Source organism: Littorina saxatilis, linkage group LG2 (assembly GCF_037325665.1).
Source record: "Littorina saxatilis isolate snail1 linkage group LG2, US_GU_Lsax_2.0, whole genome shotgun sequence".
Taxonomy (NCBI): domain Eukaryota; kingdom Metazoa; phylum Mollusca; class Gastropoda; order Littorinimorpha; family Littorinidae; genus Littorina; species Littorina saxatilis.
The window spans coordinates 66064290-66088992 of NC_090246.1; the positions used below are offsets into that span (position 1 = coordinate 66064290).

At 41.6% G+C, this 24703-nt stretch overlaps 1 protein-coding gene across 5 annotated transcripts in view; it reads right to left on the reverse strand.

The window, feature by feature from the left end:
* LOC138959559 (la-related protein 4-like) overlaps positions 1-24703 on the reverse strand; it is a 94051-nt gene that overhangs the window by 57431 nt on the left and 11917 nt on the right. For 3 of the 5 annotated variants that reach the window (XM_070331089.1, XM_070331088.1, XM_070331087.1), the window contains exon 1: positions 15111-16291. In XM_070331089.1, the coding sequence (XP_070187190.1) occupies positions 15111-15185 (75 nt within the window). In that variant the 5' untranslated portion in view covers positions 15186-16291. Of the gene's footprint in view, positions 1-15110; positions 16292-21195; positions 21250-24703 lie in introns of those variants that run through there. The other 2 variants (XM_070331090.1, XM_070331091.1) reach the window with 1 other exon arrangement.

A 24703-nucleotide genomic window follows, 5' to 3' on the forward strand; every position in this document is an offset into this window, starting at 1 on the left:
CACTTAACAGGAGCACCAGCTCAGTGTTGCCTCTGATCAAAGCTCTGAGGTTGTTTCAGGAGGCTCTTGTACTTAACCTAGGATCTGTGCTACTGTTGCTGTGTGCGATGTAACGGGGAAGAAGCGAGATGGCTGGTCTAACTTTTGCATTTTTTCCAATGCGCACCTGGCCAAGTGGCGCCGGCCTCTTCCCTTCAACACATCCTTTCCCATTCACCCGTTGGACTACCTAAAAACCATACCTCTCGGGGTTAGCTATAAAATAAGAACAAGAAGTGGAAAATAAAAGAACACCTGCAACAACAAATTCAAACTCGAAACCCAAACAAAAGTTATTAGCGGCGACTAATCGGAACAAAGAACAAATTGCATCCTAACCGCCAAACAACCCAAACTGCTTCTAATCTTCACAAAGTCCAAAAAAAGGTAGATATAAAAACAATAATTAAAAGTAATTTCTTCTGTTTCACCTACATGCCTCATTGTGAACATGTTGTGGTCTGATCGTGTATTGGTTTGCTCTGTCTGGGGAAAAAATGCGTTGCCAAGGGGATGTGCATTGCCATTTACCTAACACTGTCACACTGTCAATTGGGCTCTCAGATTCAAACCCTGGTAGCCAGCGGAAAGTCGGGGTTTATGCAGCAACATAGCTATGTTGGCGGGCAAGGCAAAAACGTGGTACATGTAACTGGCCTATGTCTCCCCTCGGGATTTCTGTCTTCGTTGACACTCCAGTTCTCATCATCTCTCATCATCTCACACACACCCCACACCCCCCCCCCCCCCCCCCCTCTCTATCTCTCTCTCACACACGCACGCACACACTCTGTCTCTCTTCATCCTGTCACAATCACACAGGAAGCAACACATATCATTAGGCCCGAGTGTCTGAGCAACGCGTGGCCATCTACAGTCAAGGTAGGTCGACAGAGGCCTTTGGGGAAAACCAATTAGGTGCCATTTTCTGCACAGACATCTCATCTAACTCCCTCCGCTATTTCCCCTCATCCATCCTTTTCTTTTCATTTTGTTTATTTTACTACCGTGGCATTTTATAAAAAAACGTCTTGGTGTTGGACATGTCGATTTAGTTTTGTCCAACAGTTGGAGAACCTACTGGTGGTGCTGCGGCTTACACGAGTACTGTTCATCGTGAAAGCATGAATTGTCCAGCTCAAGATTACCTCCTGACTTCATTGCCAAGACAACTGACTTCATTGCCAAGACAACTAACATAAAGTTTAACAATCTGAGTTTCATATTCTGTAATTATTTTCTCTGATCTGTCGCCATGTGCAGTCCATTTGTCCGAATCTCCTTTCATTGATTCATCCTGTTAGTGTCCTATTTATCTGCATTCACAGGTGTAAGCTCTCACACAACCACTACTACCGTAAGTAAAATCGCCAGTTCCATTAGCAGACATGTTCCCAGCATTACCTGACACTGAAAACGGAAAATGAAACACTAACCCGTCACCTAGGTAAAATTAAACAAAAAGACTGCGGAACTTATTAGTACTTTCTGCGGAACTTATTAGTATTCACTGCGGAACTCAACTCATTGGTATTTTGCTCAGTCTTGTTTTGAAACAAATTATAAGGTAGCAAGTTAGAAGTAGCATAAACCAGTTGATTGCGTGAGAATTTAAGACATGCACTCGTCGTGAATGAAAAAAGAGCACTGTTAATCAGGCTCCACGTAACCCGGATCAAAACGACAAGAGGCGTACACATGTCGGTATTTTGATTATCCTATTATAAGACAAATTGGCCGCCACTCCATGAATAATGAACAAAAGGCTGACACAACCGCCTATGAAATAATGGCTGGGCGAGGGCGGTCATAAACTGTTGATTATTCACATGACCACAACAATACGCTCACCATACATTTTTCTCGCCTCAGGAAATGGCAGGTGCATGGGTTGACAAGAATACCGAAGCATAATGTCGCACAAGTGACAACTGCCTACCAGATGAAACGTTTTAGTGTGTTTCCTTCAAGGCCACAGGCAGAACGAGTGCTAGAGAAGGACCGGTAGCAGGTGACAAGAGAATGCAGCAGCTCAACGCAAACCTGCACCGTCAAACCTGTTGACACCTCACCTCACACACGCAAAAAAACAAGCACTGCACCTGCAGCGAAGGTAACCGATCTATCGACTGTCACACAGGTAAGAGATCAGACTGGTATTTAACGAAGCATGCGTGCGTACGTGAAAACGCTTCAACGAAGCTAAAAACAGGAAAAAAATATCGTCACTTGTCTGTGTCATGCACGAGAATCGATGGAGAGACAGAACAAGTTCCATATATGCATCCATCCCACTGCATTCCACGCCTTTTCTTTTTTTTTAAGTCTGCCCATAATCTGAGAAAGCAGGTCTGACAAGGAAGCGAGTCCCAAAAGGAAAGTCAGTTTACAGAACAGTGAACAGATCTTAAAGGTGGTCGTCTACATTTTTGCTTTTTTTCAATAATCTTATGGTTAGATTTCGATACAAAATTATGTCAAATGATGAATGAACCATGTGGGGAAAAAAGTTATAGAAAAAAAAATATGTAAAAAAAGATTTTATTTTTGGGTAGCGTGACTCACGCTTCCAATATTTTGTTTTCTGTTTGCTGAGAACATGTGCTTTGCCTAAAAATACTGACCAATCAAATTCATGTCACTATGCTTATAGCCACGCCCAAACAAGTGCAGCAACAGTTTGACACTGGAGCGCTCTCCACGCTTTTTTTTAAATGCACGGGATTTGAGAGGAGTTTTGCGCTTGGCATTTTCCAAATAAGGATATCCTACTACGAGTACTACGCTGGAATACTACAATGAATTTTCAAACGGCTACACTGGCTTCGTCTTTCCTGATCGAAAGGGGGTGTATTGTTGATATTTGTAGATAATAGACTCTGCATTTTAATGGTCAAATGGCGATTTCGGTATAAAAATGTAGACAAGGACCTTTACAATTTCACATTGTATAGTTTCTAAATGTACACAAAGCAAAGCAAATCGAAGCAGTCTCTGGTGACGACTAGAGATGCCAGCAATGCAACACACACCATGCTGCTGGAATCTGCCGGTACATAAACATTAATTTCAGAGCTATAACAAAGGTTAGAGAAAAAGTTCTCAGAGCCCAAGGCAAAATAGCTGTGCACAGGCAAATTGCCTGCACTGGGAAACGTGTATGCGACAGCCCCCGTTGACGTCATTCACCAAGTCAATCGGGAGTATTCTTAGATGCAGAGGCTAGAAGAGTAGCGCATGGTTACAACTTACAATTCATCGTACACGTCAACCCACAGACATATTCCCTTTTCTCGAGCATGCAGACTGACAGAAGTATAATTTATCGTCCTTGGGAGCATGATAAACATCGTACACAGTTCAGTGAAAACCAGACTAGACAGAAAGATAATGACAGGTGACTGGCTCTTTGGCCTACACAATGACACTTGTTAAACACAGACATCTGAATCAATGTGTACCAACTCCTCGACTAAAACACTGACACTTAATAAATCACATCTGAATTCATGTGTCAACTTCTACTAATATATTTTCTTATGATCTCTGTTCTTATGTGTGATCATTTACATTCATTTTTGTGTGTGAACAACTGGGCCACCCATGCCGGAATGATCGCTGTCGACAACCATAACCTCAGCGTTTCAGCAGAGGAAAATGAAGATAGCCAGCGAGTTCATTCGGGACGGGCGGGTGATGTCGACACCGATACCACAGATTGGCCAATCGAACCTTGAGACAAATACTTGCTGGGGGGCAAGGGAACCAAGCAGACACAACAGATCGCTGCGCGAAGGAGAGTTCACAACAGTAGCGGTAATGCTAATGGTGGTGGGGATGCGATGACGTTGCAGTGCTGAGATGTTCACAAGCATCATGCGAGTTTAACACTAATCTAAATAACGGAACTCATGTCTATAAAGGAAATAAGGACTACAAAACAAAACTTCCTCGCAGGAACAGAAAGTCTCTTCGTCACAAGACCACTTTGCACGTACACATAAAACGACGGCTTTCCGGTTGTATTGGGAATCCCCTGAACACGCTCTTGCCCTTAGCAATTAACTTGACAATGACGCGCTGACCCTCCATCTGTCGACATTGCTGCGCGGCTGGCTCTTAATTACCAGCTACATGACTTTTCAAACTCAAGCTGAAGATCATTACAGGCACGCAATCGGTAAGCATTACTACAATACAAAAAAATCAGTCGTGTGCTGCACAACCAAAAAGGCTACAGGATAAAGGGAAAAATTAGGAGGAAAACTGGTAGCAAGGGTGTGGAGGATAACACGATTGTTGAAGTAAGGACAAGGACAGTGACGGGGCTGAAACCTACGGTTTGGATAACTCCCCAAAGGTGACCGCAGAATATCTTCCGAGACATACAATCACAACACGAATTTGACAAGAGATATTTCGAGTTTAGTCCTCTCTTGCTCTCCTTGTTTGTTTGGGGTGTTTTTTTTCGAGAGAGAGGGGGGGGGGGGGGGGGGGTGGAGAGAGAGAGAGAGGCGGGGGTGGGGGAGGGTTGTGAGGAGGGGAAGAAGGACATCAGTTTGCTCTGGACCAAGACCATCCTGAACTCGGGTCAAAATGAGTTCGGCTCATTCTCTCCCTGACAGGATGCCTTGGGTAACCGATTTTTTTTTTTTTTTAAACATATTTAGAGCTTTTTGTAATGTATTATTGATATAAGCAGATTCGCGATCGTCGATAATGATTTTTCATGGTGTTTTGTAATTTTTAAATTACAAAGGAATTGATAAGTAAGACAGTTTCAAGCGAGCTATTTTTTGCGGCTGTATTTACTGTGCAAACAACTCTAAATATGGCAAAAGTGTCACGTGATAATCAACCGTTTGGTTTCGGCGCTAACTGGAGCAGACGATTTTTTCTGTAACCAGTTGACAGTGATGAAACCATATATTACGGTCTCCTTCCGGCAGCAGTCCCAAAATGTCGACTTGTTTTGACCTTAGAACGATGTCTTTATCATAACTGTGAAGAACAGAACGGATATCACTGTCGAAGTCGGCCAATCTGCAATCATTTTCGTCTCGCGAACACTGATCTCAAATTTGAGATCAGTGCTCGCGAAAACCATATGGGAGATAACTCTGTATTTTTGTTTTGATAAATTCGCGTAGGACTGTAAGGTCCGGTCAGGGAGAAAATGAGCCGAACTCATTTTGACCTGAGTTCAGGATGGACCAAGACGTGTTGGTCATCCGAAGACAGGGTCAAAAGAGTGCCATTCTGACAGAAATGCACAGAAGAGAAAACCGACGATCACCATGTTCCGAAGGACCTGCAGCTACACCGAGTATCCGGAGCACCATTTCCCATTAACAACCCCACTACAAACGCTGGGATGTAAGTTATGATGGTTCATAACCAGGATCATCTTAATAAGAGGCAAAGTGAACCTGACTTTTTTTTCCCCAGAGTCACTCTGATTTCAAGCTCGTTGGTGATTTGAATATATATATATATTACTAGAGGAACACCCGGCAAAGCCGGGGTGAATCGCGAGACAGAGACAGACAGCGTGGCCAAATGTAACCGAGTGCCGAAACACCACAATCATATGTGAAGCCGAAGTCCACTCAAACGGGATTGAGAATAACTGTTATGGCTTCTGGAAGGAAGGCCTGAACATATATAGACACACACCAATGCCGCCAGACCACATCACAAACAGAACTCTACAATCCACAGGTGTTGCCCACACACACACACAAACACACACAGAGAAGCCGTATATATATATGTATTTGTATATCTATAAATATATAGAGATAGGTGACAGTGTATTTTTCGCGTGGCTATAAATTGATTCGACCTTTTCACTTTGACAGTAAGAACAACTTACGGGTGCAAGGGAAGCGTTCTGGACAGCGCAGTGACATTCTAAAAATAGTAACGTAGTAACGGGAATATGGATTGAAGCCACACGAAGGTAGGGAGATAAACGCAAAACACTGAAGAAGATAAGGAAGAGTTACTGGGAATGGTGAAATGAACAGAAAAACCAAAATCGGTTCAGCGCTGCGCGCTGAGAGCACGTCTTGAAATATCTCAGTCGATGAGGTTGTGTCCGGGGTGTAGCTGAATACGGTGTCCAAATTTGAAAAAGATCCACCGAGAACTTTGGCGTTGTGATGTGGTCTAGCGGCTTTGGTGTGTCAGTATGGGGGCCCGGGTAGCTCAGGTGGAACCAAAATCGGTTCAGCGCTGTGCGCTGAGAGCACGTGTTGAAATATCTCATCGATGAGGTTGTGTCCGGGGTCTCTCTGAATAAGCCCACCAAATTTGAAGCAGATCCATCGAGAACTTTGGCCATGCATCGCGCACAGACAGACAGACACACAGACACTAGTCGTATATATATATATATATATATAGAGATATGAGAGAGAGAGAGAGAGAGAGAGAGAGAGAGAGAGAGAGAGAGAGAGAATTAAAAATCACATATTAGGTACTCAACACAGAACATGGTCTAATGTGTATAGATGGACCTGAAATCCTCCACTGAAAACCAATCCTAGTAAATGCCAGCCATCCACTTATCTGAAAAATATCATTTTAGGGACCGCCCTGATATGGCCCTTCGTGGTCGGCTGGGCGTTAAGCAAACAAACAAACAAAAATCATTTTAGGGAATTTTGTAAGAACTATAACTAGCGCTGATATCATCAACATTATGACAGCATCATGCTTTCCTCGGACGGAAAACAAACCGCACGCGCAAACGTTTACCAAACTGCTCAGTGACACGCAGAAACGAATAAAAAACGCTCGCGCTGGACCCGAGTACTCTCCAGACATTCACACACACACACACACACTCTCTCTCCCTCACTCCTTCCCTCTCCCCCTCTCTCTCTCACACACACACACACACACACACACACACACATAGCTGTTAAGTCGAGACACACACACAGACACACAGACAGACAATTAAAGTCTGCTGGACCCTTGTACTAGCGTACTCGGGGACAATAAACTGCACATATGCACAACCAAAAAAGGACACAAAAAGACACACACACACACACACATGAACACACGCGCGCGCATGCAAAACGCACAGGCAGACAGTGGGGCTGAAAGCATTGCGAGGCGTAGTGAGGACAGAGCGCAAAAAGTAGATGTGATTGTCAACAGTGATCTGACATTAGCCGCAGTGGCGAGCAAGCAAGGCGAGGTTAACGAGCTACTTGGGCCAGCATGATGTAGAGGAGGAAATGAGCTTGCCAAACACAACACAGAAGCTTCTGTCTGTCATGATGAATGGCATTCCCACTTCTAATAAATCCACACCGACACCACCACGTTGGTCGCTGAGCTACTGGGGCAAAACCAAGGCTGTCCCATAGCTCGCAGAGTATGTCACCCCACAGATACTTACCTTATTCCTATGTGGGGTGAATGAGGAAGACCCTTTTTTACATTTAGTCAAGTTTTGACTAAATGTTTTAACGTAGAGGGGGGAATCGAGACGAGGGTTGTGGTGTGTGTGTGTGTGTGTGTCTGTGTGTGTGTGTGTGTGTGTGTGTTTACATGCCGGGTGTCTGTCTGTCTGTCTGTGTGTGTGTGTGTGTGTGTGTGTGTGTGTGTGTGTGTGTGTGTGTGTGTGTAGAGCGATTCAGACCAAACTACTGGACCGATCTTTATGAAATTTGACATGAGAGTTCCTGGGAATGATATCCCCGGACGTTTTTTTCGTTTTTTCGATAAATACCTTTGATGACGTCATATCCGGCTTTTTGTAAAAGTTGAGGCGGCACTGTCACACCCTCATTTTTCAATCAAATTGATTGAAATTTTGGCCCAGCAATCTTCGACGAAGGCCGGACTTCGGTATTGCATATCAGCTTGGTGGCTTAAAAATTCATTGATGACTTTGGTCATTAAAAATCTGAAAATTGTAAAAAAAAAAAAAATTGTTTTTAAAACGATCCAAATTTACGTTCATCTTATTCTTCATCATTTTCTGATTCCAAAAACATATAAATATGTTATATTCGGATTAAAAACAAGCTCTGAAAATTAAAAATATAAAAATTATTATTAAAATAAAATTTCCGAAATCGATTTAAAAACAATTTCATCTTATTCCTTGTGGCTTCCTGATTCCAAAAACATATAGATGTGATATGTTCGGATTAAAAACACGCTCAGAAAGTTAAAAAGAATAGAGATAAAGAAAAGCGTGCTATCCTTCTCAGCGCAACTACTACCCCGCTCTTCTTGTCAATTTCACTGCCTGTGCATCGAGCGGTGGACTGATGCTACGAGTATACGCTCTTGCTGTAAAAATGCAGTGAGTTCAGTTTCATTCTGTTAGTTCGACAGCTTGACTAAATGTTCTAATTTCGCCTTACGCGACTTGTTTTAAACTCCTACTGCCCCTATAACTTGACATGTTTCTTGATTCTAGTGTTAGTGTAGACGAAGCTACTGAAGTGATTTCTGACTATGTCAATTTTTGTGAGGATATGATTGTCCCATCTAAGACAGTGAAATTGTACCCCAACAACAAACCTTGGATTTCAAAGTCTCTCAAAGCCACACTCAACGAGAAAAAGGTAGCATTTCAGACAGGAGACAGAGTAGAAAAGAAAGTAGTACAGAACAAATGGAGGAAAGAAATTTTGGAAGCGAAGAGACAGTACAAAGAGAAAGTAGAGTCACAGTTTGAATCAGGTAGCTTAGCAGACGCATGGAAAGGACTTAAAACTTTGTCAGGACAGGCCAAATCAAAATCCAGTAGCAATAGCATGCCGATGAAAGAACAGGTTGAATTTTCTGAGAAATTAAACGAGTTCTATTGTAGATTCGAGAAAGATGATTTGAAGGATGATTTAGACAGCGTGACTTCCCAGCTTAACACTTTCGTGACGGGATGCGACTATATTAGTAATAGCGCTGCAACGCCCACGGACGGGAAGCGACTATTTTAGTATTAGACATACAAGGTACACGACTCGTGATTGCTTCCCGGTTTTTGAAGCTTGCAAATAAATTGAGTTGTTTCCCTTGATACACTTGGCGTCCCCTTCTGCCATTTGCAAATCCGCCTGATTTGTGTGCGTTTTTGAGGAAAAAAAATGAATCAAAGGCGAGCCTTGTCTCGGGAGGAGATTCTTCGGATGTTGGACCTAGAGGATCCCGTAGAGCATGATTCGGACGTATCGTTTTCGCCTCACGAAAGCGATACAAGCAGTGAAAGTGAGGAAGAAACAGTCCCGTTGTTGCTAGTACGAGTCGGCAAACTACACGTGGTTGGCGGTGATACTGCTAGACGAACATGTATCTCGGAATCGTGCAGGAGCTATGGGGGCGTGGCAGCACTGATAACAATGGATGGCTGGAGCCTTCAAATCCTTTTGGAATTGTTCATAGGTGTACAGTTGGTACTTTGTTGTGAAAATGTGACTTATATTCAATATGGATTACCTAGACATCATTTGGTGAGTGTTAGATCTACAGTTTTGTTTCATTTGAGTCAGGATGCTGTGAGTGAATGCGTGATTTGCTTGTTTTTTTCTTTGTACTGTCTCCTTATTTCTGTGTACAATGTTAACAATATTTCAGCTAATTCATAGGTTTTACACCTTGTTTGGTTATAACATTATTTATAATACTTTCTGTTAAAAAATAACTTTTAAAAAAAGCAGTAGAAAATAAAACACACACAAAAAAACGTTAAAAAACACAAATTATCCCCCTTTCACCCCCCTTTCACCCCCCTTTGCTAAAACAAATCGCGTGACAAACTTATAAATAGCACGACTGAACTGGGCATCCATTTTTGAATTAGTACACACAATTTGGTGGTGATTGGACTTAATTCAAGCTTGCTAGACAGATTTCTTTACAGTTACTGATTTTTGGGAAGTTTCTTGGTGGCAAGCTTGGGCAGGCAGGACGTAAACGCCGTGGCAGTGCTAGTCACAATAGTGTTAAGGTAGATATGGCAGGTGATGAGGAGGACTTTGAAGTTCAAGGCAAGACTGTTGAGAAGGTTTTTAGCAAGTTGAATGTAAAGAAAGCAGTTGGTCCTGATAACATCGGTGGACGAGTTTTGAGATCATGTGCCTGTCAGTTGTCCGTTGTTTTTAGCCGTTTGTTTAGTTGGTCTCTGAAAGATTGCACTGTGCCTAGACTCTGGAAAAACTCTACGATCAGCCCTGTCCCCAAGAACAACAAGCCCAAAACCCTGAATGACTATCGCCCTGTAGCTCTCACCTCTATTGTTATGAAGTGCTTTGAGCGCATTGTCCTCTTTAGACTGCTCCATCAGGTCAAGCCCCATCAGGATCCCTTCCAGTTTGCATACAAGCAGAACAGATGCACAGATGACGCCACACTCACACTCTTACACAACCATACACACACTTAGAAAAACCTGGCTCTTTTGTACGCATTCTTTTCATAGACTTCTCTTCTGCCTTCAACACTATCCAACCCTGCCTCATGGCCCAGAAACTTCTCCGCAACAGCGTGACTCCAAGGCTTATCCTGTGGATTATCAACTTTCTCGTTAACAGAACCCAGTCAGTGCAGTCCGCTTTCAGACAGCTCTCTCTTCCCTTAGGTCCACCTCCATAGGCTCTCCACAGGGTACAGTTATCTCCCCTGTGTTGTTCACACTCTACACTAACGACTGCAGTGGCACTGACTCCACCCTTCTTATCAAATATTCAGATGATACAGCGCTAGAAGATCTCTCCAATAGTGACGCAACTTACTTTGCAGAAGTAGAACGTTTCAACGCCTGGTGTAAAGACAACTTTTTAGACCTAAATGTGACAAAGACCAAAGAACTTCTGATAGACTTTAGGCCTAAAAAAAAAAAAAGGTGTGGTTACGGTAACCCGACCTACCCTATTTTTAGGGGCCGATCCTATAACTTTTTATTACATTTGTCAAAAACAAAAACAAAAAAACCCAGTGCAAAAAACGCAATGAAAGCGAAAGCGCCCGTGTCGCACACTTATTTCCCTGTCAAGTAGGTTTAATTTGTACACATTAGAAAAAAAAGGTAAAAAAAAAAAAAAGTGATTGCCTACCTACCTACCCTATTTTTTTTGGCTATGTTACCGTAACCACACCTATTTTTTTTTTTTTGCCTTAGAAGAAACCCTGCCCCTGTCCCTGACCTGATGATTGATGGTGTGACTGTTGAGCGTGTGACTGAATATAAGTATCTTGGCACAGTTATCGATGATAAGCTGTCCTTCAATGCAAACACCACCCTCATACACAAAAAATGTCAGTCACGCATCTACTGCCTTCAGAAACTTAGGAAGTTGAATGTGAACCCTTCTATCCTTCAAACTTTCTACCGCTCTTTCATCGAGTCTGTCATCACTTTTGGTTTTGTGTCCTGGTATGGAGGTCTGAGTGTGAAGAACAGGAATGTCTTAGTGCGAATGGTGAATGTCAGTAGCAAGGTGATTGGCAGGCAGCAAGCAAGTGTGGAGTCCCTGTATGAAAAGCCTGTGGTGAGAAAGAGTAGGCGGATAGCTTCAGATAGGTCCCATGTCCTTGCCCACCTCTATGAACTCCGTCCCTCTGGCCGTAGACTTCGCACGCACAAAGCTAGGACACTCAGGCTGCAAAACAGCTTTATCCCCAAATCCATCACCCTTGGCAACATGTAAACACATCCACATACCCGACTCAGCCCCTCTTCTGCCAGTGCAATCAGTAGTAATGTACATGTATGTATTGGTTTTAGGCCTAAAAAAAAAATAGGTGTGGTTACGGTAACCCGACCTACCCTATTTTTAGGGGCCGATCCTATAACTTTTTATTACATTTGTAAAAAAAAAAAAAAAAAAAAAAAAAAACCGAGTGCAAAAAACGCAATGAAAGCGAAAGCGCCCGTGTCGCACACTTATTTCCCTGTCAAGTAGGTTTAATTTGTACACATTAGAAAAAAAAGTTTAAAAAAAAAAAAAGTGATTGCCTACCTACCTACCCTATTTTTTTTGGCTATGTTACCGTAACCACACCTATTTTTTTTTTTTGCCTTATGTACGTCCGTATATTTTCTGTGATATATTGTATGCTATGATTTTTTGCAATGATGTTTAGCCATAGTCCGTTATACGCATATATATGTGTGCGAGAATATGTAGCGCAGTGCTTTAAAGATGTCCATGTGGGAATGTGTAAGTGGGCGTAGTCGAATGTCCATGTGGGAATGTGTAAGTGGAGCATATAAGAATGCCCATGTGTGAATGTGTAAGTGGAGCGTATAAGAATGTGTAAGTGGAGCGTGGTTGAATGTCCATGTGTGAATGGGTAAGTTGAGCGTATAAGAATGTCCATGTGTGCGATGTGTAAGTGAGACATGGATGTGTTCATGACTGAATGCGTAAGCACAATGCAAGGAATGGCCAGAAGGTATGTGGGAGGTGTGTTTATAACCTGCCCTGTTATATAGTGCTATATGTCTTATGTAAAAACAATGTCCTGTTTGTATTATTGTTATGTACCACGCCTGAATTTCTCTATGAGATAATAAAATATTCTTATTCTTATTTATCACTAAAACCGTTTCAAAATGCGTGAATCGACAACTACCAACTGATAGTGATACATTTAACATGACATTCAAATCTCACGTCCAAGGAACTGAACATTATTTTTCTCTCTCTCCCCCATATCTACAAAATAAAATGCATAAACGCTAGAACAAACAGAAGTTACAAGGGAGACAAAAGGGACTTTTAAAACAATGTTTCAAAGAATGTGATGACTGATCACTGCTTGGAGAATCTTACCAATGCACACTAAATCATTTCACTTTGTAGACATAATACTGAGATTATCAAAAATAGGGACTTTTGAAAACTTTACAAGCATGATCATACAAAATGCTGACTGTGCAGTTTTAGAAGTTGCTAATATACCATAATCACCGAGTTTCACAAAGTTCTATTTGCTGGTTGGTTTTCCTGTCAAAAGGCACAAACAATGACCTAGGACAGAAGTCAAAGTTAGTTTCTTGTGAGTCACAGGAAAATAGCGGAAGGAGGAACTTTCTGAAATCACATTGCACAACTACTGTTGGACATGAAACGGGACAAACCCAACAGGATAAAAACAGCAGCCAAACGACAACCATGCTTGAGTTAAAAAGAAAATCCACTATCTGCAAAATCACAGAAAAAATGTAAAGCATTTTCCCATTGGAGATGTGATTCAAGGCTCTCTCTTACTCTTCAATGTTACACCTACCAAGTCCCATCATTTTTATTCAAGGAACATAGTCTGCATTTCCCCACGTTTTATCTCCATACAGCAAGTACAGATGCCTAAAAGCAGTCTTCCCTTCTCTTGCAGTATACTGTTGTTATATATATCCAGTTTTTGGGGGGATCTTTTTTTATACTAATGGACCATTCTAACTCAGTATTGTTTGCGCAATCAAAACAAAGAAATGTTGTTTGCAAATTGCAAGTTTAGTTGTCACCGATGAAACTGCATACATGTCCATTCACACACACATGGGTTCCCATTTGGGTGCCTTGTTGATGAGATACCTGTCTAAGGGTTTCTTGGATTCGCAGCTTGTGTGATAAACGTTCCTGTGTCTGGACTACCCAACTCCACACACATCAACAAATACACAAACACACAATCTGACATTGTTAAAAATGCACAAACCATTAACACTTTCAAAAATCTGCTGGACTAACAAAAACTTAAGACTGAGTCACTTTATTTGTACAATAATTGATATTGAGTCAACGATTTTGAGTATGTTCTTTCTTTCGTTATTTGGTGTTTAACGTCGTTTTCAACTTTGAGTATGTTAATATGATTGACCTAAAACAAATTTGATCATGAGATGGGACGCTAAAAAAACAAAAACGTGAGGCTTATGGATACCAATCCAGTCCCTACCACTACCACCCAGCTTCACTACACGCATTCCTGCACGACTATGAGACACACGAAGAGCAGATTTCCGTGTGGACAGTAAAAAGCAACTGTCACAAACGCCCCTGTATGCTGGCTTGTGAATGGGACAACTTCCATCCTTAAGTGACAGCGACACTTTTGCTTGTCTACCGATGTCCTTCAGGGACGAAATCGTGACAAAATAGCCTCTCCAGAAATAAAATAAGTCGCGCAAGGCGAAATTACTACATTTAGTCAAGCTGTGGAACTCACAGAATGAAACTGAACATAATCCGCCACTAGTGCAAAAGGCAGTGAAAGTGACGAGCCTGTTTGGCGCGGTAGCGGTTGCGCTGTGCTTCATAGCACACTTTACTGTACCTCTCTTCGTTTTAACTTTCTGAGCGTGTTTTTAATCCAAACATATCATATCTATATGTTTTTGGAATCAGGAACCGACAAGGAATAAGATGAAATAGTTTTTAAAACGATTTCGAAAATTTAATTTTAATCATAATTTTTATATTTTTAATGTTCAGAGCTTGTTTTTAATCCAAATATAACATATTTATATGTTTTTGGAATCAGAAAATGATGAAGAATAAGATGAACGTACATTTGGATCGTTTTATAATTTTTTTTATTTTTTTTACAATTTTCAGATTTTTAATGACCAAAGTCATAAATTAATTTTTAAGCCACCATGCTGAAATGCAATACCGAAGTCCGGCCTTCGTCGAAGATTGCTTGGCCAAAATTTCAATCAATTTGATTGAAAAATGAGGGTTTGACAGTGCCGCCTCAACTTTTACAAAAAGCCAGATATGACATCATCAAAGACATTTATCGAAAAAAAGAAAAAAATGTCCGGGGATATCATTCCCAGGAACTCTCATGTAAAATTTCATAAAGATCGGTCCAGTAGTTTGGTCTGAATCGCTCTACACACACACACAGACAGACAGACAGACACACACACCACACCCTCGTCTCGATTCCCCCCTCTACGTTAAAACATTTAGTCAAAACTTGACTAAATGTAAAAAGTAATAATATATGACATAGAAAGAAAATGGTAAGGTCCACGTGTATCAACTGGTGCCAGCGAGAGAAAGCAGCATATTGTGTCAGACTGCACTCACCTTCTTCAGCTGGCCTCTCTTGACGCACAGAACGCACGAGTTGGCCGAATAGTAGTAGACATCGCCAGGCAGCATGTGAACAAGCAACCCAGGTGACAACCCCCGACTCTCTAACAGCCTAGGTGGCGAAAATTCGCGGGATTCGAACCCCAGAACGGCGAGCACAGACGGCAGGGACCTGTCTTCAGTGGGCGGCAGCAGGGCAGCTTGGTGGCCGAGCGGACAAGCAGCGGGATGCTGAAGAGCGAGCTACCATATGGTAGGTACGAGGCAACGGCTTGTGTGGCCCGAGCGCACAGCAACGGCAGCTGTGACATGACCAGTAGGACAGTCACACCGTGTCACCTCTCCTCCAGCCCCCCGAAGCGAACACCCCCGGAGCTTCTAGGGCGAGGGCTGTGTCCAGAACACAGGCACAGGGTCAAAACAGGAGTCAAACTGCCAGGAGACAGGGGGACACGCAGATTGACAGTGGCACAAATAAATATTAGCACAGGGCCCGTGCTGCGTCGCGGCCACTGCTAGTCATAATGAATGAGAGCGGTAGGCAGTAGAGCCGAGAGAGTGTTGTGTGTGTACGTTGCCACATGGAAGGAAGGAAAGTTGGCCGCTCTCAAAGCGCAGGCTTGCAGTAGTAGTCGCGCTATCACAGCTAAAGTGGTTGTGTGTGCGTGTGGCTGGCTGGCTGCTTGCCTCCTCTCTGTCGTCTCCCTCCCCACCAACTGCACGACGCGGAGACAACAGAGACAGTCCACGCGACTCGACACAATACACCGACACAACGTCAACAACAGAGGCAAGTGACGACGACGAGCGCCAGTGAAGCCAGCAATCTGGGACTGTCAGGAAAGCCGAGGAGCTGTGCGGCACGAGTAGCACGAGCAAACAATCAGGGTCCACGTCTTGCTTGCCAGATGGCGACGATCCACGATTCAATCAGGGTCCACGTCTCGCTTGCCAGATGGCGACGATCCACGATTGTATTTTTACCACTGACCGCTCATCCAAGCCGAAAAGCCCCCACCAGGAATAATCAGCAACACCCCCGCAAAGCCAACCTTGCAGTTTCCACAAGCAGACGACGGTATTGCGAACAGCAATTATCAAAGCTGAGCCAGCACAAGTAGCAGCACTGATCGACTCGGTGGAGGAACTAAATGCGAGAACCGTGGTGCGCCTGTGCCATCAGCATACGGTGGTCGCCATGAAAGCTGTACACGCTCGCTCCTATTGCCGGCGTTTATCAAACGAACACCGTGCACAATAAACTGCTAGTCCATGTATGCAACTGAGATCGAAGAGATGCCATAGCTGAACACGGCAATTCAGAAGCGAACAGTAAATCCCAGCACAGTTATGTGTACGGCGCTGACTGAGGTCAGCTGACTGCTGACGTAACTACCAATCTGGTTCTGCCACTCCCACCCACGCTCAAACTCAAAGACAACCGAAACTTCATTCCGTTGATCCTTCCTTCGGCCTTGGACGGCAAATGGACTTAGCCAGTGTCCAAATTTTGAACTAAAAGCATATCTGTCGATAAGACCAAGACTGTTGACAACAACGAACAGACTGCCGTGAAGGACGACGCCACTGCTGCCTGCAAAGGCACGTCCAATGGCCGTCCCGAATGACTGAACAAAAGAAATGTAAATAGTGTACATAAAACTAAAGGAAACAAAAAGAAAAAAACAGAAGGTAAATAGTGGTACAGACGCATGTAAAGTTGTTTACTCAATTGTTGATGGTTTCTTGAACAAGAAGGATGAGTTTATGACTCGCATTGACCAAATTAAGCCAAAGATTATTGCACTCACAGAAATTAAGGCAAAAAATTCACAAACTTTTAATGAGGGAGAGTTTATAATTCCCAACTATGATATGTTTATGAACAAGAATCACAAAAGAGGTGTAGCCTTGTATGTGGATAGTAAGTTGAACGCACGAGAGTGCGATGATGTTAACGTAAGTAACTTTGAGGAAAGTGTTTTTTGCACCTTTAACAGTGCAAACAAGGAAAGTGTTCTGTTGGGCTGTATTTATCGTAGTCCTAACACCAGCTCTGAGGAGAATGATAACAAACTATTCCAAATGATGAAGTCAAATGAAGTGGCACAGTACGACAAAGTATGTATTATGGGTGATTTTAATTTCCCAGGTGTTCGTTGGGATGGGGTGTGGACAGGTGAAAAGAACAACAACATAATAGAGCATATTCTTGACTCTTTCTTGAAGGGTGTTTGTACTGTGTGTAAAAGCCTGACAGTATCTGTGATGGTTTACGGGAGGCTTACTGTGCCTTTAAAGTTAGAGGCACACTCCTTCCCATCTTAGGCACACACAAAAAATAGTCTGTTTACGGTAACATAGGCAACAAAAATAGGGTCGGTAGGTTGGGTTTTTTATTCCAAAAAAACACATTTTTAAGTTATTTTGCTCTGCTCCCCCCCCCCCCCCCCCCCCAAAAAAAAAATCTCCCCAAATGCAAAAAAAAAGTCTAAGGTTGCGCGAAAAAATGGGGTCGGTCGGGATACCGTAAACAGACTTTTTTTTTTGCCTTAACAGTTGGGCCCACTGTGGCAAATGTGGCTAATTACCCACTGTGCACAGAGAGCACTCAGGCTGTTTCGGTATACATGTGACAAAGGGATGGTCCTTAAAGACTTATCCCTAGTACATGTAAAACCTTGGCCAGATCTAACAATCAGTGTTTACTTTTTGTTAAAAGACTGCAGACACTTGCTTATTGCTTATTGCAATCATTGGGATCACTATTGCAGAAGTGAGAAGAAGAAAAAACAGAAAGAGGATGAATAGACTGATGGTGTTAAATCAGCATGTGACATTACATTTCTGGGTCATTCACAATCTCACAGAATAGTGTTACAGTGGAGTCCGGGTACAACGAATCTTTAGTTCGTTATATCAGTAATTCGCTGTAGAGTTTTCAACCCTAAATGGCCTCAAGACAAGTTTTCCCAATCACCTTCAAATGATCGTCCCATCGATCTTTCCTTGGAGAGTATAATCTCTACATGTTTTCAACAGCTTCATAATATAATCCATAGAGAGAGGCAAACTAACAGCGTGAGGTGCATGAAAATCGTCAGTTTTCACGATAAAACTTTGACTCACTCATTCACGGGACATAACTGCACTCCGGACTGTCCACAGTGTTGAGCAATTTAGGAGACTTCACTGCCTGAGGAGAGTATTGATTCAAACGAACGCGTGGTTCTATATCGCGTCACTCGGTCACGGATCGGAGAAAACAAAAAAACAGTTCCAGATTTCGAGACCACATGTGCACGAGCTTCGCTGACGTACATCGCAAAATGTCATGACGTCACCACAACTTTCGGTTTTGGTTCGATCTGTTCCGTGCACCTCCCGCTGTTAGTTTGTTCAGAGTTCGCTCATCACGCGATGTGCACATGTGTTTGTGTATAAAGTGTCTTTGGAGACAATTATTGACATCAGTTCGTTGTAGCCTTGTGACTTTTAGAGACAAAACGGCTCTGGGGCGATGAAAGAGGGGTTCGTTATGCAAATGAGTTCAAAAGGTTCGATGTAGCCGGAAAGTAACAAGTAAGAAATAGAAGGCTGTCTGCCGGGAAATTTGTGGCAGTTTGTTAAAAGAGGGATTTCGTTATACCCAGGTTCGTTATAGCTGGACTCCACTGTACATAACTTTAACCGTTCTCTGACAAGTACACATACAAAAAATATGCACAACCAGACAGCTAAGGGTAAACATTTTACACCCATGTAGCACATTTTATTCCCTAGTATATCATCCTCACATCAAATAAACTTTTGACACCCCATCGAACCTTCCGCCCCTGAAGGCAATTCACAGCAACTCTACATAACTTTCCTACTCTCTCTGTCAGTGTCATCCCTTCACATTATGATCAATAATGTTCAGTGTTAAATAGCCAGACACTGCTCACTGCCAGCTCTCAGAAACTAACAGTTCCAAACATTGGTTTCATTGATGCACCAATGTCAGTGTTAGATTTGTGTGTGTGTGTGTGTGTGTGTGTGTGTGTGTGTGTGTGTGTGTGTGTGTGTGTGTGTGTGTGTGTGTGTGTGTGACCTGATAATGAACCAAACTCAAATCAACTTGTGAATAATCTCCATGACACTATTTCCTACATAGACACCCACAAATATTCAAAATGAACTGAATATTAAAAAAACAAAGAACCCATCCCATGCCAAAAGTATGCTTTTGTCCACTCCTCGCTGATAAATGAAACCCAACTAAAATTGCCAAGCAGTGACAAGAGGGTCATCCCTAAATTCATGCATCAGAAAATAGCAAAACCATGACTGCTCCCATGCTTTGTTATCTGTGCAAAGTTTGCAGAAGCCCAAAACTGATGGAAAAAAAAAAAAAAAAAAAAAAAAAACTGATGGAGTTAACCATGTCGTGCAAAATTCAGGTCAATTGCATCAGACCACTCTGTTTTGCGTGTGAATCAAGGGAGACAACCACCCCAATAGCACATAAAAACCATGCATAGAAAACATACTGGAGCTTCCATTGCTTCCCTTAGCACCGGAGAACATTCCACCCACAAGGCAACCTGACAAACAAACATCTGAGGTTCCAGAGATTCCAATTCTGAATTGGAATCTTATTCTTTGAATTGAAATCACAAGGACACCCTCCCATTTACATACATGTCAGTAAGACAGTATACACACACACTGACCTCACCTCACATACCCACAATGTGTTAACCTCAACAGAGAAACCGTTCAGCCAGCCAACATGAACTTCTGCTGTACCTATCTTCTCTTTGCAATTTGCATAATCTCTTTTCAAAACCATTAACCTATTCAGCAGGTGATATTTACCTGCACTGAACAAGACTTGGAAAGAAAAATCAACTTTATTAGTGAGAAAACATCCACTTGTTCTTGTCCCAAATAATGAAGCATCAGACTTGGACTATCATTCTGCTAAAATAATACAAACTGCCTTTGTTTGTTGTTCCATAAACTTCTGATGACAATCTGCATGTTTCAGCAAAAAAAGAGGGTAACCGTGAACTGGTGAAATATCAAGTCAGCAATAACTTTTTTTTTTTTTTTTTTTACCAAGATGGGTTAGCTGCAACAGAAGCTCCCATGCTTTTCATCAATTTCATGAAAACCAGTGCAGACTCATAACCTGGTCAGATGTGATTGACCTTTACAAGAAAATTTATTGTCAAGGAATCAGTTTCAAACTTATTTTTAAAACTCAGTCATGAATCCTTCTGACTGAGATAATGGAAAATCTCTGAATTGGAACAATTCAAGAATAGTAATAACAGTAAGTCATCTGTATTACACGAGAGACTAACCTCTTTTTGGCTCACGTAAGTGTAGCGTATGCGATGCTAACTTTTGCCTGTCTGTGCGTGCGTGCGTGCGTATGTATATGTATGTATGTACATGTATGTATGTATGTATGTATGTATGTATGTATGTATGTATGTATGTATGTATGTATGTATGTATGTATGTATGTATGTATGTATGTATGTATGTATGTATGTATGTATGTATGTATGTATGTATGTATGTATGTATGTATGTATGTATGTATGTATGTATGTCTGTGGTAGAAACTTTAACATTTGACTGAACACCGAAATACTAATTTTACCTGGTTATTATTCAAGCAAAAGCTTCAAAGTATTGAAGCAATGATCAACATTTCGTCGGCACGTATGTAGTTAAAGTGTGTATCCAAAGAAAACGGGTGGTGGTGGGTTTTGGGGGGGTAAAAACAGGTGACTGGTTTGTGTCCTGTGTGGTATGTAGACCAGATCAGGGGTCAAGGTTAGGTCAGATCGTGTGAAGTTCACATCCCCTTCTAATAAAGTGCGTTAGTGCCCTTGAACAGCTTTACCTCAATCCTGTATGCTATTTTTAGTCCAGGATTTGTAGAGAAGGTCAAAGGGCACGTGTATCACCGCACATAATGGTGGTCGGGGGCGTGTAAGATCATGTGCTTGTAAAAATATGACAAATACAAATATATGTTAAAAAGTTGACACAGAAAAGCATTCCTTGTGGTGTTACTCACAGAATTCTTCAAATCGGAATCCTGCCGGTCCGATGTCATGTCAAGACGAATAACCTGCAACCAAACAAAACAAAACTGAAACTTTTGTTTTACCCACCAATGAAAATGTTCAAATATGTGTAAAAGTGTGTTGGTGTGCCTCCGTGTGTGTGTGTGGGTATTAATATCAGTGTTCTCTTCTATTCGTCTGAAAACGTCTCGACCCTTTGATCGGAGTTGTAGCCAGTGACCAAAACCCACGACTTGAGACCCAACACTCAACATCTTGGGGAAATCCCTGTGTAAAATGTTAGCGATCAAATACACTACCACAGAGCTGCTCAGGCTTTTATTTGTAATAGATATACAGTGGTGCCCGCAATACGAAACCCTCCGTGTCCAATAAGAGGAAACCTCCAACAAGAGGACATAGTCTGTTGTCTCTTCATATTTAATAATCTTTACAAAAAATATACCTGTCGTGACAGGCCACCTGAAATGTAAGGACACCATTGTACTTATGTCAATCTGTAAAATTAATTCAGACCAAAAAAATCCCACTCTGCACAGAAGAGTAAGGCTACCTAACAGTTTGTTATGTGTACAACTTCTACTTCGAGTGAAACCAGAAACTGAAATCATGCTCTTATCACATAAAAATCGATCACTTGTTTTCGATTGAAAAACCGGAAGTCAATGATAGCCGAAGTAGTGAACCAATTTCAACTTCGCCGTTTGAGAACTTACGATTTTTGCGACATTGATTGAAGCAGACGACATATTTGTGTGCAAAGCAAACCGTACGTCATCCTCATGTCTTTCCAAAAAAAGTTAAAAACTGACCCAAAGCAACGAAAGCTTACGTTTTCAGCACCTCATCGAGCAGTGCAGCAGCATGTGAACAAATCAGGTGAGGGAGGAAGTTGTGAGAATGACAGAGAACGCGGCAACCGATGAAACGAAAGTAGATTCAGAGAGTGAGTATGAACCAAGTACTCCTTGGTATGAACATTTAAATTTAAATGATAGTTTAACTTGAGGGTATGAAGATCAAGTTGTTTAAGATAGAACAATTTAAACTGTTACAGTGATGTACATTTTAGTCGGTCTCCGGTCTCTGACCAATCCAATTTCCCCAGGACCTATAGCTTTAACCCCAGCAGGACACAGGTCCGATTAACCTACAGAAGAAGTGGTCAAGGGTCCGATCGTTTTTGACAATGAAGCGGACATGCGGACTGTTCAATTTTCAAGAGGAAAGCTTGTTTCGGTTTTGCCAAGCGAAAGTAAACACTGCGTGGGGAAAGCTGGTTTCGGTTTTGCCAAGCGAAAGTATGCACTTCGTGTGACCAGTTTGTTGAGTGAACGAGGCACCATATGGGATCTGATTCTTTGAATTAATTTATCCTCAAGTTGGATCAAGAAGAAAAAAAGAAAACCGTCAGATGCCTACCTGAAAAACATTGTCGACAGATGGGCAGTGAAAAAAACCCGACAACTGTTCAAATAACTTTGAAATGTGATTCAATCCTTTGAGTATCTAGTCATGACAGTCGCGGAAGGTGGAAGAATTTAAACTGAAAAATCTTTTTGAATGCGGTTTTACGAGTCGTGTTTTTGTCCTATTGAAATTGCAATCTCAGGACACTGTGTCCTATTGATTTTCAGTCTTCAGGACAATTGTCCTAAAGGCTGCTAGAAAAATGTACATCACTGCTGTTATTTAGATATATCTTTATTATTTTTTCTGGCTTGTGTGTGTGTTTGTGTGTGTGTGTGTGTCAGTGAGTGTGTGAACAAGCCAGTTTTGAGTTGTCACTCATTAAATGTTCAATGATTGTTGCAGTAGTTTGTTCATTAAATAGTTATGTTTAAATTTGTGTGGTTTTTTTAACTCAAATATGTGTGAGTGTGCGCTTGCAAGTCAATGTACAAAGCTAATGAATACCAAATATTCAAGATTTTTATAATTTCTTAAGCAGCATATATGTTATTAGTAAGTTTAAACAATATGAGCAAATTATAATTAGCAACAAATATGATACAGTTTAAACTATTTTCTAAGGATCAATCGTGACTGGGCCGCATGACCGACACTTTTTGCATCAGCTGGTCAAATGACCAGTGTTTTTTTGGAGAGGTGGTCATTTGACCAGCAAAGCCAAATTTCTAGGAACACCCCAGCGTCCACATCCAGCGCCGAAAAAGATAAAAAAAGTTGTTTCCCGGACAGATGACGATGTTTGGGGAATCGGCTGTACCCACACTTTCTTTCTTTCTTTATTTGGTGTTTAACGTCGTTTTCAACCATTCAAGGTTATATTGCGACGGGGAAAGGGGGGAGATTGGATAGAGCCACTTGTCAATTGTTTCTTGTTCACAAAAGCACTAATCAAAAATTTGCTCCAGGGGCTTGCAACGTAGTACAATATATTACCTTACTGGAAGAATGCAAGTTTCCAGTACAAAAGACTTTACATTTCTTGCATACTGCTTGACTAAAATCTTTACAAAAATTGACTATATTCTATACAAGAAACACTTAACAAGGGTAAAAGGAGAAACAGAATCCGTTAGTCGCCTCTTACGACATGCTGGGGAGCAGACATGCTGGGGAGCATCGGGTAAATTCTTCCCCCTAACCCGCGGGGGGATGTACCCACACCTGCCGCAGGTGATTTTTATTTTTAGTGCACGTTTGCATTAACCAAATTAAATGAAATTTCACAGAGAAATAGAAAAAAATAAGAATCTTCTATTTGTGCAATAAGTTTGAACCAAACTTTGAAGCCACATTTATCAGATTGCAGACAACCGATGTGAACAGCTGTGGTGGTGGGGGTTGGAGGGGTTACTAAAGAAGAAAAAAACACCAATGCAACCAACATCATTGGATGGGAGACATTTAGTTTTCTTAATCTTAGTATGATTTTTCTTAAACAACTGCTGTCTTGTTCTTTTTTTTCCCCTTCCTAACTTAAAATAAATAATGTGCCAATCTTGAATCTAACCCTGAAGTGCCATTCTGGTCAAGTTAAATGTACTATTTCACTTCAGTATGCCAATGTAACCCCTGAAGTGCCATTCTAGTCAATATGCCAATCTAGTGAGTGTATGAGAGAGGAAAGACAGACATTGTCTGTGGAGTTGATCAAAAAAAGTTGTTTTTCTGCCCATCAAGTTGTTTTGATAACTTTTCTGTTTGTTATTGTGCCCTCAGACCTTTTATTCCTCTTCATGAAAGGTCTATTGGATTTGGAAAATACACAGGAAAATAAAAAATGGTATTAAATTTTCCTCTCATTTGTACATTGTAATTTATGTAAACAACTTTCAGAAGTTTCTCCTCACTGCCGTAATGCAGAATTGCGGCAGTCCTGTGGCGGAAGGTTTTTTTCTTGACTGTGTTTTATAAAATAATCATATTATGAAAGCACATACATTTTTATCTTAGTTGTTATGTATTTATTGTTAGTAAACATCGGCATTATTCATGTTTTACTTTAAACGCAATCATTGTTATTTATAG